General features: G+C 35.1%; 1 protein-coding gene across 1 annotated transcript in view; it reads right to left on the reverse strand.

The window, feature by feature from the left end:
- Positions 1–13,900, reverse strand: part of LOC107745989 (insulin receptor-like) — a 35,975-nt gene extending 22,075 nt beyond the window's left edge. Inside the window, exon 1 of the mRNA XM_016560021.1 lies at positions 12,969–13,900. Within this exon, the coding sequence (XP_016415507.1) occupies positions 12,969–13,047 (79 nt within the window). The 5' untranslated portion in view covers positions 13,048–13,900. The remainder of the gene's footprint in view (positions 1–12,968) is intronic.
- Between the last annotated feature and the right edge of the window lie 3,672 nt (positions 13,901–17,572).

Below are 17,572 nucleotides of genomic sequence, written 5' to 3' on the forward strand. Positions count from 1 at the left end.
GCACACCTAACATTCAAATGCAAATGTTTATTTTAATTTCGACTAATATTCATTCTTTATTCACAATCTCCTCATCACAGGCATGCACAGCACTCAATTCAGCATGTGTTCGTATTTGTGTGTGCTGTCTGCGTCACTCATAGCACTTGCCTATATTGTGCGATATATCGAAAAAAATGTCTATCGTTATCGAAGAAAGTGTACCGACGATAAATATCGATACCGTTTTATCGCCCAGGCCTACTCCATAGTAAGAGTAACAGTTAGCGAGGTCTAGGTTTGAATTTTTAACTTCTCTGAGAAAATCTGACAATCCAACAGTTTGGCCAGAAACAAATGTAAACAAAATTCAAACACTCAATATCGGCCACTGTGTCTAAGAATGTGAAGCAAACAAGCATTACATTATGAATTTCATATATTTTAGAACGAAAAAATGCATTGATCTCAAAACATACATATTTGAGTATTTTTACAATACATGCTGCCTACGAGCTAATCTCACTCCAAAAGTTTGCCTGAAAGCTGTCGGCTCCAGCAATGTATTTCATGAAAATTACAGTCAGACTCCAAAGATTTAGGCCCGCTGTGAAATTAAGATGAAAAAAAATTGTTAAAAATTGTTCAGGTAACATAGGACCCTATGATTTAAGCGATGCAGAAAATGGGGATGGAATCGCAAAATCCATTCATAAAAATGGAATTTACTTTATAACAAAATGTTACAGAATTTGATTGTACACGTACCACTGTATTTGATAAATTTGTATTAATTCATAAATCCAGAACAATTAAAGCAAACAGAGAATTTCTTAAATAGCTATAGTTTTTGTAAAAATAAATAAATAATAGTAAAAAAAACTTAACAAATTCAAGTTAAAGTTATATTCAATTGATTAGATATTGTTGATTATTAAAACATAATTATAACATTAAATAGAAATCCAGAAAAATAATTTAAGATTTATAATAAGATTTCATAGGGCCCTAAAAAAATGTTTAAAAAATGTTTAATTTTTGTTCAACTTTTAATAAATAATTGTTAAATTGTGTAAGTTTCATGGTTTTGATTAATAATACATGCTTTTTGATTACTAAAATTTTATTTAACTATTAAAATTAAATACAGAAAAATGTAAAGGCAACCAAGAATTTCTTTAAAAAAAAATGTTTTTTCCTTTTGGAAAAAGATTTATGTTAAACTATTCAAATTTCTATTAATTTAACTGATTAGACATTCTTTTTGATTATTAAAATGTAATTATACCATCCCAGAATTTGGGAAAAATAAAACAGAAATTGCATCTCTTAATTCAAACCTTTGGTAGCAAATCCATCGCTTTCAACAAATTTTCAAGACAATTAATGTCAGACTTAAGAAATATTTCAACTGTTCATCAAGAATTACAAGTTTGTTCATTGCATCACATCTAACCATGTGTACAGCATTAATTAAACACGTCACGCTAAACAGCTTTGTGCCATTTTGTTACACTGTGTTTGAACACACAAACATGTTTTGCATTGACGCTCCATAAGAAACACATTTCTACTAGCCACTGTACTTTTTGCAGTAACGCACATTAACCTTTTACGAGGACAAATGCAACAGAAAATGTGTGAGGACTTGTGCTATACGGCATAGTGTGTGTAGTGGGGCAAGTGAGTATAAAGGATTATTACGATGTTTTGCTACGTCAAACGCTAAGCTCCTGATCCCCATTCCGTGTGAAACGCACAATACTATCAGCATTTGCTGCAAATGTGATCGCAACACAGCGTTTTCCACAGCGTCTTGAAAGCAGGGGATGCAGCTGAGGAAGAAAAGCTGCAAAGAGCCGAAGAGACAAAAGCCAATATTGATGACTTCCTCATTGAGCGGTTGTGTTTGGGTGAGAGCGTGCGAGATGAATATGGCCATTGCCCTGCAGCCGCGGCTGGAATCAGTCCATGCAGTCGCCGCAGGGAGAGGAGCGGCCCAGCGGCTGCAGGGAAACACAGGTCCCTTTAATGGGCTGTTTGTCTGTTCTGGAGACCACCGGCTCAGACTGACTGCTGCTGGGTAAGACCACGTCTACCCATAAACCCACACGCTCAGTCAGACTCTATGGCTCATCGGGAAGCATGCAGCTTTGGGAAGCGTGTGTTTATCAGGGGTACGTGAGGACTCTAATGAACCTCGAGTCGAACAAGATCAAACAAAACCAAATATTCAAGTAGAAAAGAATTCAATAAAACCAAACTGGTCCGAATAGAAAACTATAGCAGAGCCAAACTGATTAGAAAAATAAAATCAAACCAAAACAAAGTAGAACCAAACTGACCAGAAAAGAATTAAACTAAACAAAATGAGGAGAACCAAACCAAACCAAACCCAATAGAATCAAACTGCAACAAACAAAAAAATAAATAAATCAAACAATCAAACAGACATAAACAAAACTGGAATGATCCAAATAAATATAAAAAATATCAAATCAAAAACAAATAGAACCAAATGAAACCAATTAAATAGAATAAGGAAGAATCAAATAGAACCGCTAAGTATTTGGATTATTTTCCAAAGTATCTAATAAACCAAATAGAATAGAATCCAAAAGAAACCAAATCAAACAGAAAGAACCAAATACATCAAAACGGAATACCTCAAAATAAAAAAAGAAACGCAAGAACAGAAAAGAAACAAAAAGAACAGAATTTGACATCAACAGAACAAACTCAAAGAGAATTGGATCACACCACATAGAAAAAAAAAAAACAAATAGAACCCAATTGAACCCAATTGAACAATTTTTGAAGAATCCAAAAGAAACTGAATCAATTAGAAACAAACAGAATTGAATTGAATGGAATCAAACAGAAGGAACTAAAAGAGCATTTTTTTATGCAGAGAATTAAAAAAATTTTTTTTAATTACATCCAAAATAACTAAATAAATAAATATAATCAAACAGAAGTTTATCTTCAAGTGAAACTGTCGAATGTTATTCATTTTGCTGCACAATCCTCAAGCACAAACCTCCACTCCAAACTACTTCAGAGCATAGAGGAGCCCTTCATAAACAATGTTCAATATTCAAGCGTTTGTGAATATTTTCGAGCGTGTACCTGCAGAATTAGACAGCAATGAAATATCAATTCATTACACCGAGACTGGCAGCTCAACTAATATTTCCACGATTAGTTTTTCCGTTAGACTTCCCTGGACACTAAACAGTTTTCGATTCTCAGACACACGGGAACATGTTGGTTTTTCCATTCTGGAGATCCTTAACCCAAGCAAGGTGGATGCGTACAGAAAGCAAACCCACAAATCACTCAAGTGTCGCCTCAATGGACCTAACAGACCCAAAACCCAAGACTGGATGGACAAAACGGTGCATATTTGGATTTATATAGCAACAAAGCATCGTCTGCTACACAACAAACGTCCAACTTGTAGAACATCTTCGCAATCCAATGTCAAGAAATGGCATTTCTGGCAGTTTCGCATGTGACGCCACCTTCTAAGCATCTTGCCAACTACACAAGCCCGTTCAAATCTCTCATGGGCAGTTGGGAACTTGACAGACGGCTCAAAGTTTGCTGCTTTTAAACGTGTAACATGGCAAACGAAAACGGAGAAAGGGACTAAGCAAAGCAAATAAATAAAGCTCGGCGAGTGTGCTTTACTATTAACAATAGATACTCTGTTTCCTTCGCCACTGTAGTAAACCACAGTTAATTTCTCACCCTGGTTGGCTGCCAAGTGCAGTACGAGCCGTCGCCTCGGCGCTTGGCTCGCTGCAGTGTTTGGACACATTTCTGAAGTTTTCCTCTCACGTTGAAGCATCTGACACAATGAAAGACTAAAACGGTGGGAGAAAGATTGTGTCACGAAACGTTTAGTCTAAAATGATGCAAGCGAACGGGTGACGTATGGCTGAATGTAAAGATATACAAGGCTCCAAAAACACTGCATTCATCGCATCTGACTGGATAAACTCATTTAGTTGCATTTTAGATGTCTTCGTTTCAAAAAAATCTAATTTTTAATGAGCTCATATTTCTATACAAATCTGCACATGCTGTAAAAAAAAAGTCGAAGTTATGAATAAATTGATCACTACAGTATGATCTCAGTTATTCTACTGCAAAAATTCGTTTAATTTCAAGTACTTGCTGTTTCTTTGTAATTAGTTGTGAAATTTACTAGCAATTTCTGAGAGAAAACTTTTTTTCAGTGCAGATATTTCCAACGTTTTTTTAGACTTGTTAAACATTAGAATTACTTTAAAATTAACATGAAAACTAAATTTGATGACATTTAATAATACCAAAAAAAACACTAAAACAGATCATTTTAAATACTACAAGTGAATTTAGGCATCATAGCATTATAAATGTAAAGTTTGACTCATTTATTTATGAATTAACACCATATCAGCAGCAATAGCTATTCATGTCAAAACAATTATGATTACAATATCATTTCAGTACATTGTTTACAACAACTTAATTTGTCTTAAAAACAATCAACATACAAAAAAATACATATATATACACACTTAAAATAACAATAACGACAATTATACACTAAAAATGTTGCCACAATTAGTTATTTGTTGAGATTACTTAAATATCCAACTTAACTAAAGCTAACTAAACTTATCATTTTAAAGGGGTCATATGATGCTTTTTTTAAAGATCATTATTTTGTGTATTTGGTCTAACAGAATATGTTGACATGCTTTAATGTTCAAAAAACACATTATTTTTCAAATACTGTACATTATTGTAGGTCCTCTATGCCCCGCCTCTCTCAAACGCTTCGTTTTCTACAAAGCCCCCTCCTTTGACAAGCGCAGTCTGCTCTGATTGGCCAGCTGACCCAGTGCATTATGATTGGCCGAACACCGCAAGCACTCATCGGAAATGTAACACCCCTTACCATAATCGCGAGCTTCACCTTTCAAAGTAAATATCAGTTAATAAGCTTGTAACACTCCAAAGAGAAAGGAAAAATTGAAATCGCATCATATGACCCCTTTAAGAAAAAACACATTACTACTTACTCTAATGTTGAATTTTAAGTTTAACTAATTGCAGCTATAATTTTTTAATCTATCAATTTAAGGCAAAGTTTGAAAAGGGTATATTCATTTTTTACATTTGCAAAGATTACATTTAACAGTGTTATTAAATTATTAGTGATTTTTAAGATTAACTTTAAGTCGGCATTTAATGACGGCAAATGTAATCTAAATGTAAAAATAGAGGAAATTACCATGCACAATTTAAAAATAAAATATTGTTCAAAAACAGACATTTGATCAATTTCAAATGGCAGTATATCACATTTCCACATTTTTCAACATTGATAATAGTATGAAATGGGGAAGAAAAAAAAAATCAGCTTTTCAGAATGATTTCTGAATGACCATGCGACACTGAAGCCTGGAGTAATGCTGCTGAAAATTCAGCTTCGAGTCACAGAAATAAATTACATTAAAAACTATATTAAAATAGAAATAGAAATGTCACAATATTACAGCTTTTCCTGTATTTTTGATCAAATAAATGCAAACTTGGTAAGCATAAGAAAACCTCTTATTTCAAACATTAGAAAAAGAAAAATCACAATTTTTTCTGTCGCATTTATTTTGACCGTTAGTTTAGCATTTTATGTTGACTGAAACTGTAGGTCAAAACTTATTGCGTATAATCAAAAAGCTACATAAAGAAAAAACTGAGCTTGCTAAATCAAGTTTACCGATCAAACATTATCTATGCATAACTGGACTGGTGGAAAACAAGCAGTCGATGAAGGTGAATGAGTTTGTGTTCACACTTATAAAGCGTCCAGGGCCGGATTATTGTAGCCGCTCATTGTTTGTACGTGTTATCCAGGCAGGATAGCTGCAAATACATGTTGTGTGAGGGGAAAAACAAAACGGTGAATGACAGCGAACTCTCTCACCTCCTCTTAAATGAGAAAAACTCCACGGCGACGTGCTGCCTGACAGCAGCGCTCGGGCACCAGGCCATAAACTCACAAAGACACCCGCGCGGATGGCCTCGGGGGGGGGGGGACGCTGCCCAGCGACGGGAATGTTCACTTTTGTAACGTGGTCTATGGAACTTGAGGCAGAATAGAACTAAAAGTAAAGCAAATAACCTCTGATTTCTCATTTCACGCCTCTACGAGGAGAGTAAAACAGGTGGAGCGATCCAGTATAAAGACTCTAAACTCAATCCAGTTAAAGAGTAAAGACCTACGCTTCCACACGAGATTACGAGAACAACAAAGACTTGGACGGTGTCCTGCTAGAGCGTGATCTAATTCTTCATCTTCAGCAATGTCTCCTAATGCGGTCAGGCTCAAGGCAATGAGATTTCAAGCTGAGAGCAGAGCATAATACGACAGTTCATTTCATGACAGGATCTGAGTTCCACTCTTCCGAAGCCTTTAAATGTTCAAAGATCAAACAAAAACAAATCAAACCAAACACTCTCAATTACTTCTCACTCTTAAACTTCTTACTAAAGGCAAAATTAAACAGCTGCAACCTTTTCCATAACATGCCATATTTCTGAGTGAAAACTCCGAGATATGAGGAAAAAAAGTGTAACAATTTAACAAAAAAAGTTACAAATTTTTACAACGACAATTTCTTTTAAGCATAATGTGCACCAATGAATCATTTATAATAAGTCCAAAACATTTATTAAAAAAGTAAACACGCTAAATTCTGAATTCATCTCGACTTAAATGCAATGTCTATAATTTCATAAAGTCTGCGTTTATCAAATACAAACTTCTTTAGGAAACTAAATATAGTACTAACTCTTAATGAATGCTAACTTTCTTTGTACAGTTGAGAAATTGTACAGTCTGCTGTGTCAGTTATTATTTGTGATAATGACTGTACATTACCCATTAGATAAAATCTATCTGTAATTCGTAATTAATTGTCACTTTTTAATTCAACCGAAAAATCTGTAAAAATAAAAAAATAAAATAAAATTAGAGACAGTAAACTAAAGTATGGCAATAAACTTCAGGACCTTTTTTGCTCACAATTAAAAAAAAACGTAATATAAAAACAGAAGCTTCTTTACACTTCTCTGTGAAATTAATTTCTCCACAACTAGATTTGATAATCAGATCAGATAACAAAAATGAAAGCTGTGCGTTTGTAAGAAACAAATTCATCATTAAGGCCTTTTAACTTTAAACTGCCGCTTCTGGCCAAAATATGAGTCCATAATCCATAATAACAGACTAATAATGGACTTTTAAATGGTGCTTGATCTGTGCATATTTCTCTCCTGATTCAGACAAGATTACTTTTTCACTGGATAAAGCAACATTATGTATTATGGACTCATAATTAAGCCAGAAGCAAAGGTTTAAGTTAAAAACGTATTAATGATGGATTTGTTTCTTACAAACATGCAACTTTTCTCTTCAGAAGGCAATAATTGATGGACTGGAGTGGTGTGGTTTACTTGTGGATTATTGTGATGTTTTTATCAGCTGTTTGGACTCTCATTCTGACGGCACCCATTCACTGCAGAGGATCCATTGGTGAACAAGTGATGCAATGCTACATTTCACCAAATCTGATGAAGAAACAAACTCCTCTACATCTTGAATAGCCTGAGGGGGAGTAATTTTCAGCTAATTTTCATTTTGGTGAACTTTGGTGATTCCTTTAAAGCTTGTTTTCATTCATTGCTTCAGAATCTTTTCCTCCTGAGCTATCTGATAGTATTTACTCGCAGTGAGCGAGGCAAGATAATCCTTATTTCATTTACCCACAAAGTAAAACAAATTAATGTCACCCCCTTAACCTTGTTGAAAGGTTTATTGGCAGAATAAAGATGAGTATCACTCAAATTTATGGGTCTGTAAATGAGGGAACAGCCATGTGTTTCAACACACACAAGATATGCCGTTCAGTACAAAAAAAAAAAACAAGCCTGTCTTCAATTAAATTATTTTATATTACACATCCTCTAAAAACAGCACTAGCAGTGCTAACCACTGATGAAAAACAAAGGTTCCTACGGCTCAACTTTCAAAATAATATAATTTTGCTTTAATATTTAACCCATTTATATTTCAGTTCCTTATTTATGACTGTTTGAGAGGCAACATGAAATTAATATTGACTTTCATTTCCTAAAAGCACAGTTCACTCAAAATGAAAATTTGCTGAAAATATAGGGTGCTTTCACACTTTTTTTCAATTGCCTGGTCCGAACCTCAGTTCGATTGGGTCCTCTGCTGTGAATGGGTGCCGTCAGGGAACATTAAGCCATTTTTAACTTTAGTAATTGCTTTAGAAGATTGCATTGCTAGTTGACTAACGCAAACAAATGAAACCTTATTTTTAAGTGCTACCCAATGGTTTATTCCAATTATTATTAAAGGAATAGTTCACCTTCAGTTGCTGGTCCCCATTGACTGGAAAAAATAAACACTATGCATGTCAATGGGGACCAGCAACTGAAGGTGAACTATCCCTTTAATAGATGCAACAAGTAAATGTTACCGCAGTTTTATAAAAGCAATAAGCCTCAAAATTAAGACACACAACTTCAATTTTGATTTCTCCCTTGGGATCTGATTAATAATTAAGGTCAAAAAGAACCCGGTTACAGCCATACAACAGTTCTCAAAATACATGCAAGCCATCAGGTAGCATAACAGGGCTGCCAAAATTCTCTATAGCCCACAAATGCTGGAGTCAAGCTGTCTTTTCACTCTCTCATAAGTGCTGAAAAGACCCCGACTCAATGCTGATCCCCACATTACTAGCATGGTTTGACAGAGACATTATGGCATGAGATCACTGACAGATAAAGCCGGACGGATACAAAAAGCAACTGGGTCATCACATCAGATTTTTCAGGCGTGTTGTAAGAGGCATCAACCTCATTTGTGGCCCACAACCTGACATGGAGAACAGTGTCAATAAAAGAAACAAGCCACCATAAATCTTTAGTCAATGAATATTGAGTAGAGGCCTGACTATGTTAAGACTGAACAAGTCCACAGGTCAGCAGAATACATCAATGTGGAAATTACGGCCGCTGAGAGGTGGAATAAGGGCAGGTTGCTCGGTTCATGCCCTGGAACATCTTATTCTTGACAGGGTAAAGCGAGGATGTAGAGTTAAAACTGATGTGTTCGTAACAAGATCACAAACAGAAAGAGTGGTTTAAAACAGTCTAATCTACATCATAAAACCTTCCTTTTCCTTGATTTCTCAGCAATTTAAAACTCAATTTGAAGTTATATAACGAGTATCAAAAAGGTTGTTGCTTATCTTTCATAAAGCTATATTTAACTTTATATATTTAGATATAGAAAGTATTTAACTATCTTTTTGTAAAAATTTATAATAAATTTGTTGCGAAATGTGTATGAAAAATTTAAAAAAAAGTGATTAAAGGCACGTTCATGTGATAAATATATTAGTTTCTACACCAGCGCAAAATAATGTTCTGTTTATTCGAAGCATGTACGGCAGTTTTGATGTGTCGCTTTAAATTCTCGAGCTCTTTAAAGCAGGATGGATTCTCATTGGCTGTCAATGTTTATCGTTAATCAGCTGGAAAACATCATTCTGAAAGTGATTCCAATGATATTGTTTCTCTGTCGTTATTGTTACAGTTGTGATGTGGACTGTGCTGTTTGTTTAAAATAAAAAAAAATTTAAACCTGTATCTTCATTGTTATAGTTCTTTGTGTTGCTTTTCAAAAAATTTTTAAAGAAAAAAGCGATTGAGTGTTTTTTTTTTTTTTAAATAAACAGCAACTTCTAAAACTTACAAAGAAAAGTTTACAAAAGAAAGCGATGTTTACTTTGCACTTTCACAAAAACGTTTTGCAAGTTCTCAAGCTTTTAAAAGCAGGATGGATTCAGATTGGCCGTCAATGTTTTTATCGTTCATCAGGTGGACAAAAACGTTGCCAAAGTGATTCCAACGATATCACCACTCTGTGCCGTTATAGTTATAGTTGTGGTTTTCTTTTAAATTCAGAGAACTATATCGTTAAAGTTATCGTCCTCAGTGTGAAAGAGCATTAAGCGTTGTTTTTCCGCAAATTTTCTTTTTGCAATTAAGGTTTTTTTTTCACGAAAAATAAACAAAACATGCGAAACATTCCAAGCATGCAAAACGTTTTTCCGAAATGCAAAACGTTTTTCCATTGTTTCTTTCGCAAAAATGTTTTGCAAAGCAATGCTATTGCTGTTTATCTTTCATTAAACAACTTTCATTAAAACAAGCACTTTTTTGAATGAAAAAAGCAACATCTGTGCATTATTTTATATAAAATGATTTACGCAATTTCTATTACTTTTGAAGTATTTTTAATACATACAAGCATTGTAATAACTAATTTAAAATAAAAATAATGTATGCATTTTATGCATGTATTTAAAGTTTCAAAGTTATATGTGAACATGAAAAAAAGTTTTGAAGTAAGAACCTCTTTAGATTTTTAACAAACATCTCTGATCTTATTGTGTGCAAATCATCACTGCATATTATGTTTAATTTTATCATTGGTCATCAAAACAACTTCATCTGAAATTACATTTCCACTGACAAACCAATGAAAAAATATTTCAGATTCGGAATTCTGATTGGATGAGCCACATTCGAAGTCACTGTAAAATTACTTTTAACATTTTTAATAAATGCACACATTTTATAAAGTAATTTTTTTTAAATGGACATATTTTATGCATGCATTTAAAAAAAAAAAAAAAACTCTTGTATATGACAAATCGGTTTTGGAGAAAGAACTTCCGAGAAAATGGCCACACACCAACGAACAGAAGCCTGCGAAAATGCTCCGGTTTCCCGGGAAAAGCTCACCCTGGAGATTCACAGAGCTGAACATAGAGCTCACATGCTACATGGCAAATGTTCAGATACATGACCTGGAAGACAAGAGGTCAGCAGGCAGCAGACGCCGAAATGAGTCCCGAAACCCTCAACGGCAAGAGCACCTACAGGGTGGGCCACTTCAAAGACATTCCACACCCTTGGAATTCTGGAAGACATACCAAGGCAAACTACAGAGTGTCAGAAGATCCCAAACAGGTCCATGGAGTCAGTGAGGCCAACGGTAATGTTAAAACTATTCCAGCGTATTTTAATATTCTAATATTTTTGAGTACAACCATAGATGTCTTCCAAAAGAGTAACGGCTACAAAAGATTTGGAGGCTCAGATTTGGAACCAATCTTGGGAAAATTGTTTCAAATAGAGCAAAAATTTTTTACAAAATTGCTCATTTTGCCAAGTTTCTTTCTTTACATGAAAAACAAACAGATTGCATGGACATTTATCATGTTTCTAACAGAAAAATCACACCACCTGCAAAAACCTGATATTTTCCAATCTACAGTTCAAATAAACGGCTCACTGGGATGCAATGGTTACCTATAATAAGGAAGATCTATTTATCTCCAGTCCAGAGCATTATTTATAACACCGCGTTACTATTGCAGGCATCAGTCCAGCACTTTCTTGAGACGGCAGCTCTAAAAAACATTAACAGCCCACTATTCTAAGTGTGCCCATAAAAGTGCCTATCCTAAATTTAAAATGATGTTCAGAAATGGAAAAGCGCGATTAAATAAAAAAAAAAGTGATTAAAGGCACGTTCATGTGATAAATATATTAGTTTCTACACCAGCGCAAAATAATGTTCTGTTTATTCGAAGCATGCACTGCAGTTTTGATGTGTCGCTTTAAATTCTCGAGCTCTTTAAAGCAGGATGGATTCTCATTGGCTGTCAATGTTTATCGTTAATCAGCTGGAAAACATCATTCTGAAAGTGATTCCAATGATATTGTTTCTCTGTCGTTATTGTTACAGTTGTGATGTGGACTGTGCTGTTTGTTTAAAATAAAAAAATTTTTAAACCTGTATCTTCATTGTTATAGTTCTTTGTGTTGCTTTTCAAAAAATTTTTCAAGAAAAAAGCGATTGAGTGTTTTTTTTTTTTTTTAAATAAACAGCAACTTCTAAAACTTACAAAGAAAAGTTTACAAAAGAAAGCGATGTTTACTTTGCACTTTCACAAAAACGTTTTATATATATAAATGTCATATATAACAATAACTATTATGAATAGTTATATAACAATAACTTATGAATATTCATATGTTAAAGTATATTGATTTAAATACACACAAACCACTGTTCTGTTAAGTATAGTATCATGTTTGATATAATTAATAAGAAAGAGTAATTCATATTAATTATCATCGCTATACAGAATTAAACGTTATTATAAAATGTTAAGCCTACACAAAAGGCAACATTCTTTTCCTTCTCATTTGGGAATTTCATAATTGATATCACACCGAAATCGACCTGGATACATCGATAGATAGAGGCCCAATGTAGGCTAATCCCGCACATTTATGGGATCTGGGATTCTTTTTAGGGCCTCGACTTGTTTACACACTTCCAAATCGAACGTGTCGTGAAGAACGTGCGCGTGCGTCTCCTCGACTGGAATCCAGGCATGCGCGCGCTCGCGAATCCCGCCGAGTCCAGTCACGAGCGCTAATCTGGTTTTTTGGGCTGACGCGCAGAACGCCAGGCCTAAGGAACGGCCCATTTTGAGAGGAAGCGGGGGGGGGATACGATTTATAAAAACATACGTTTAACTACAATAATAAGCTTTCATAAAACAAATGAGCTAAATGGCACCTTTATGAAATATATGACACATAAAATGGTTTCGAATTATCACATTTCAACAAACAAGTCATTTTAAAACAATCAAATCCGTGCGACATCCCTCGCCAACACATTTAGGAGCTGCCCGAAGTCTACATGGAGTGAATTCCACAAGTCTCCTCAATTGTAAACTACAGTACGCACACATAGCACAATAACACATAAATATTTTGTGCATTAAAGCGAGTTAGAGCGTGTCGTGACTTACTTTCTCCATGTAGCGATCCGCAGAGGCACACGATGTAGGCGAAAGTGACCAAAACAACCACAGATGTGTCCAGCCGCATTATGCTTCGCGACACGTTTTAGTTTTCTTGGAAAATTAAATCCACCTCTGGTGTGTCCAAAAAACGGTCGTCGAGCAATAAAAGAAAATAAAACCTTGATTATCTTATATCCAGGCCAAAAAAAGCCAGGGACAACTTAAACGAGACCCCCCAAGAAGGGGACCCAGGGGTCCAGCGTGCTTCGGTTAAAGATAATGTTCAATTTAAGTAGTTGCTGCCTACGCAGCATTAGAGAAATCAGCATTAAATAAAATTATCCTGCACCCTAATGAAAAATAAATGAATAAAAATCATTTTGAAGACTTTTCGGATTCATCTTTGCTTTCAGTAGATCAAGCATGAAAAAAGTCCATGCATTTCATCCATGGAATCAATCCCACACTTCTAGGAATGAGGTACCCTTAAGGGTACAGTACATTGCAACTTTTTCATACCCGTGTTTTAGCTTGAAAATTCACGTAATGTTAATAATAAAAAATAGTAGTACTAATATGGTACCCCAGGTTGCTTTAAAAACAAAAATATCTCAAATGTTCACAGAAAAGCTTCCCAATAGTCAAAAATTCCAATAATATGCCTGATTTTAACGTCTCTGAGGGAAAAAAGCAAAAAATAAGCGTTATTCCACAGGTCGTTTCATGCACTGCCAAATGTTCCTATCAGAAAAAATGGGCATCTCCTCATCTCCATATATACATGCGCACACACACACAAAAAATTATTTGTTTGCTATTCTACGGTCAAAAAAGCCACCGTCTTCTAATATTAAACATCCACACACGTTTGTGTAAATTCAAAGCGTTCAGAGCCCCATACAAATCTGGATATTCCCCTAAAGCCTTTGCTTCCAGAAGCACAATGAATGCGAAGTGTGTGAGCGTACGCGCGTCACGGCCGCGTTGCGTTTTAATCTTCCACGTTAATCAACAGACCAGCGTCAAACGCGTGTTCGGCCTGCCCATAAAACCACTCAGTTCCGTCCACAAGACCCCGGTGTGCGGTTTCGATGAACTCATTGGCGTGGGAATGGGCTGAAGGTGGGAAAAAACTTCTCTCGTGTTGTCGGCGGTATGGTTTCCCCCCTCTCGTCTCTCCCTGTGTACCTCACCAGTAAACAAGTACTGCCAGTCAGCTGGGGTAGAGCAGCGGTGGAGCCGGAAACACGGGGCGGATCGGGGCTGCTGGAATGGAGTCAGGCGTGGAGACTGTAACGCCCACATAAAGAGACAGCAAGAGTCGTGAATTAAATATATTGACGCCTTTCCATTGTTTTTAAGGGTTAATGTTAAAAGTGAGAATTTGAGTGCTTGGAATATGATTCCATGCAATAGTTTACATTTAAAATTATAAATTGTAATTAATTGTAAATATTTAGTATTTCTAATTCTGTGAATTTAATTATAAATTAAAATGTAGCCTATGTATTGATTGTTAGTTGACCAATAACACGGGCAACCTTTTAAAGATTTTTTTTTTAAAAGCCAGGGACAACTTAAACGAGACCCCCCAAGAAGGGGACCCAGGGGTCCAGCGTGCTTCGGTTAAAGATAATGTTCAATTTAAGTAGTTGCTGCCTACGCAGCATTAGAGAAATCAGCATTAAATAAAATTATCCTGCACCCTAATGAAAAATAAATGAATAAAAATCATTTTGAAGACTTTTCGGATTCATCTTTGCTTTCAGTAGATCAAGCATGAAAAAAGTCCATGCATTTCATCCATGGAATCAATCCCACACTTCTAGGAATGAGGTACCCTTAAGGGTACAGTACATTGCAACTTTTGCATACCCGTGTTTTAGCTTGAAAATTCACGTAATGTTAATAATAAAAATAGTAGTACTAATATGGTACCCCAGGTTGCTTTAAAAACAAAAATATCTCAAATGTTCACAGAAAAGCTTCCCAATAGTCAAAAATTCCAATAATATGCCTGATTTTAACGTCTCTGAGGGAAAAAAGCAAAAAATAAGCGTTATTCCACAGGTCGTTTCATGCACTGCCAAATGTTCCTATCAGAAAAAATGGGCATCTCCTCATCTCCATATACACATGCACACACACACAAAAAATTATTTGTTTGCTATTCTACGGTCAAAAAAGCCACCGTCTTCTAATATTAAACATCCACACACGTTTGTGTAAATTCAAAGCGTTCAGAGCCCCATACAAATCTGGATATTCCCCTAAAGCCTTTGCTTCCAGAAGCACAATGCTCCCGAAGTGTGTGAGCGTACGCGCGTCACGGCCGCGTTGCGTTTTAATCTTCCACGTTAATCAACAGACCAGCGTCAAACGCGTGTTCGGCCTGCCCATAAAACCACTCAGTTCCGTCCACAAGACCCCGGTGTGCAGTTTCGATGAACTCATTGGCGTGGGAATGGGCTGAAGGTGGGAAAAAACTTCTCTCGTGTTGTCGGCGGTATGGTTTCCCCCCTCTCGTCTCTCCCTGTGTACCTCACCAGTAAACAAGTACTGCGTATTATCACCCTTCCATTGTATTTAAAACTTTAAAACTGAGAATTTTGAGGCTTAGAATCTGAATCCATGCAATGTTTTATAGAATTTAATTTAGTAATTTTGTATTTAAACAAGTACTGCCAGTCAGCTGGGGTAGAGCAGCGGTGGAGCCGGAAACACGGGGCGGATCGGGGCTGCTGGAATGGAGTCAGGCGTGGAGACTGTAACGCCCACATAAAGAGACAGCAAGAGTCGTGAATTAAATATATTGACGCCTTTCCATTGTTTTTAAGGGTTAATGTTAAAAGTGAGAATTTGAGTGCTTGGAATATGATTCCATGCAATAGTTTACATTTAAAATTATAAATTGTAATTAATTGTAAATATTTAGTATTTCTAATTCTGTGAATTTAATTATAAATTAAAATGTAGCCTATGTATTGATTGTTAGTTGACCAATAACACGGGCAACCTTTTAAAGATTTTTTTTTTTGTTCAAACGTGTATTATATTATATTATATTATATTATATTATATTTAAGGTTAATATTAAAACTGAGAAATTTGGTGCTTGAAATTTGAATCCATGCAATATTTTACATTTTACAAAATTATATACTTTAATTTAATTTAGTAATTTTGTATTTTCAATCATATGAATTTAATTATGTATTTACTGTTAGTTGACAAATGACATGGACAAATTTTATGTTTGGGTTTAAAATATATTATATTATATTATATTATATTATGGTCTTGCATTGTGTAAAGCTTAACATTAAAACTGAGAATTTATTTATAATTATTTAGCATGTTTAATTATATGGATTTAATAATGAATGTAAATATATGTATTTAATGTGTAGTTGACATTAAACATGGACGTTTTAAATTTTTATGGTTTAAAAAGCATATATTATATTATATTATATTATATTATATTATTTGTTCAAATATAGTTCAAGCAAGAGGAGAACCTTGAACTTGATGCAAAGTTTGTGATGGTGATTTCACTGAAATCTGACTTGTTCGTGATGACTATAATGTTCTAACACGCTTGCATTAAAGTCAGTGATTTGCCATTGATCACTATTGAAATGAGTGTTGCATGAAGGCACCTATTTAAAACACAACTGTAATGTAATTGGACAATTTAATCTGTGAAAGCACACAGGAACGGAACATCTCGCTTGCTTTAAAGCTGTGATTAATTTATCTGTTATACAAGAGCTCATTTACTGACAGCAGCATCAGTAATCCAAAATGATTTCTGTGATCAGATTACTGTCGTCCCCCTTTATCAACTCAGCCACATACACACCTGTCAGACGCAGAACGCACATGTCATTTCCTGTGCAAAATATAAATACATTTAAATAAATTAGTGTGTGACAGATACGTAAGAAGAAGAAGAAGAAGAAGAAAACGAATACTGCTATTGATTTATGCGCAAATCAATAGCAGCATTTGCCACACCTGCGCAAGGACCTTTAAGCCATAACTAAAAGAAACACACAAGCAAATGTCAAATGACTATTAATAAACATTGACGGAGCAAATATTGATTTGCCATTCCATTACTAACACCCCTTTGTCAATAACGAGAGGTTTTTGCCAGTGGGATATTGACATTGTATTAGAAGAATGAATGGATCTGATGTCTATAGCTACACCGATGTTTGTTTAGACACTCCTTATAAAGTGTATTTGAATACTTGCCACGTCAAATTATGAGTGCTTTCATTCATGCATATAAAAGAGCAATATTAGTTATTTGGTATCGAGTGAGTTGTTTTTATATTCTTTGGTTAGTTGAAGCATCTTAAAGAAATTGTTAACCCAAAAATAATAATTTGCTGAGAATTTACCCACCACCATCCAAGATGTAGATGAGTTTGTTTCTTCAACAGAACAAATGTGGAGAAATTTAGCCAATGGATCCTCTGCAGTGAATGGGTGCCGTCAGAATGAGAGTCCAAACAGCTGATAAAAACATCACAATAATCCACACCACTCCAGTCCATAAATTAATGTATTGTGAAAAGCTGTGTGTTTGTAGTTAGTTA

This window comes from Sinocyclocheilus rhinocerous, unplaced genomic scaffold (assembly GCF_001515625.1).
Source record: "Sinocyclocheilus rhinocerous isolate Xijiao unplaced genomic scaffold, SAMN03320098_v1.1 scaffold1339, whole genome shotgun sequence".
Lineage (NCBI taxonomy): Eukaryota > Metazoa > Chordata > Actinopteri > Cypriniformes > Cyprinidae > Sinocyclocheilus > Sinocyclocheilus rhinocerous.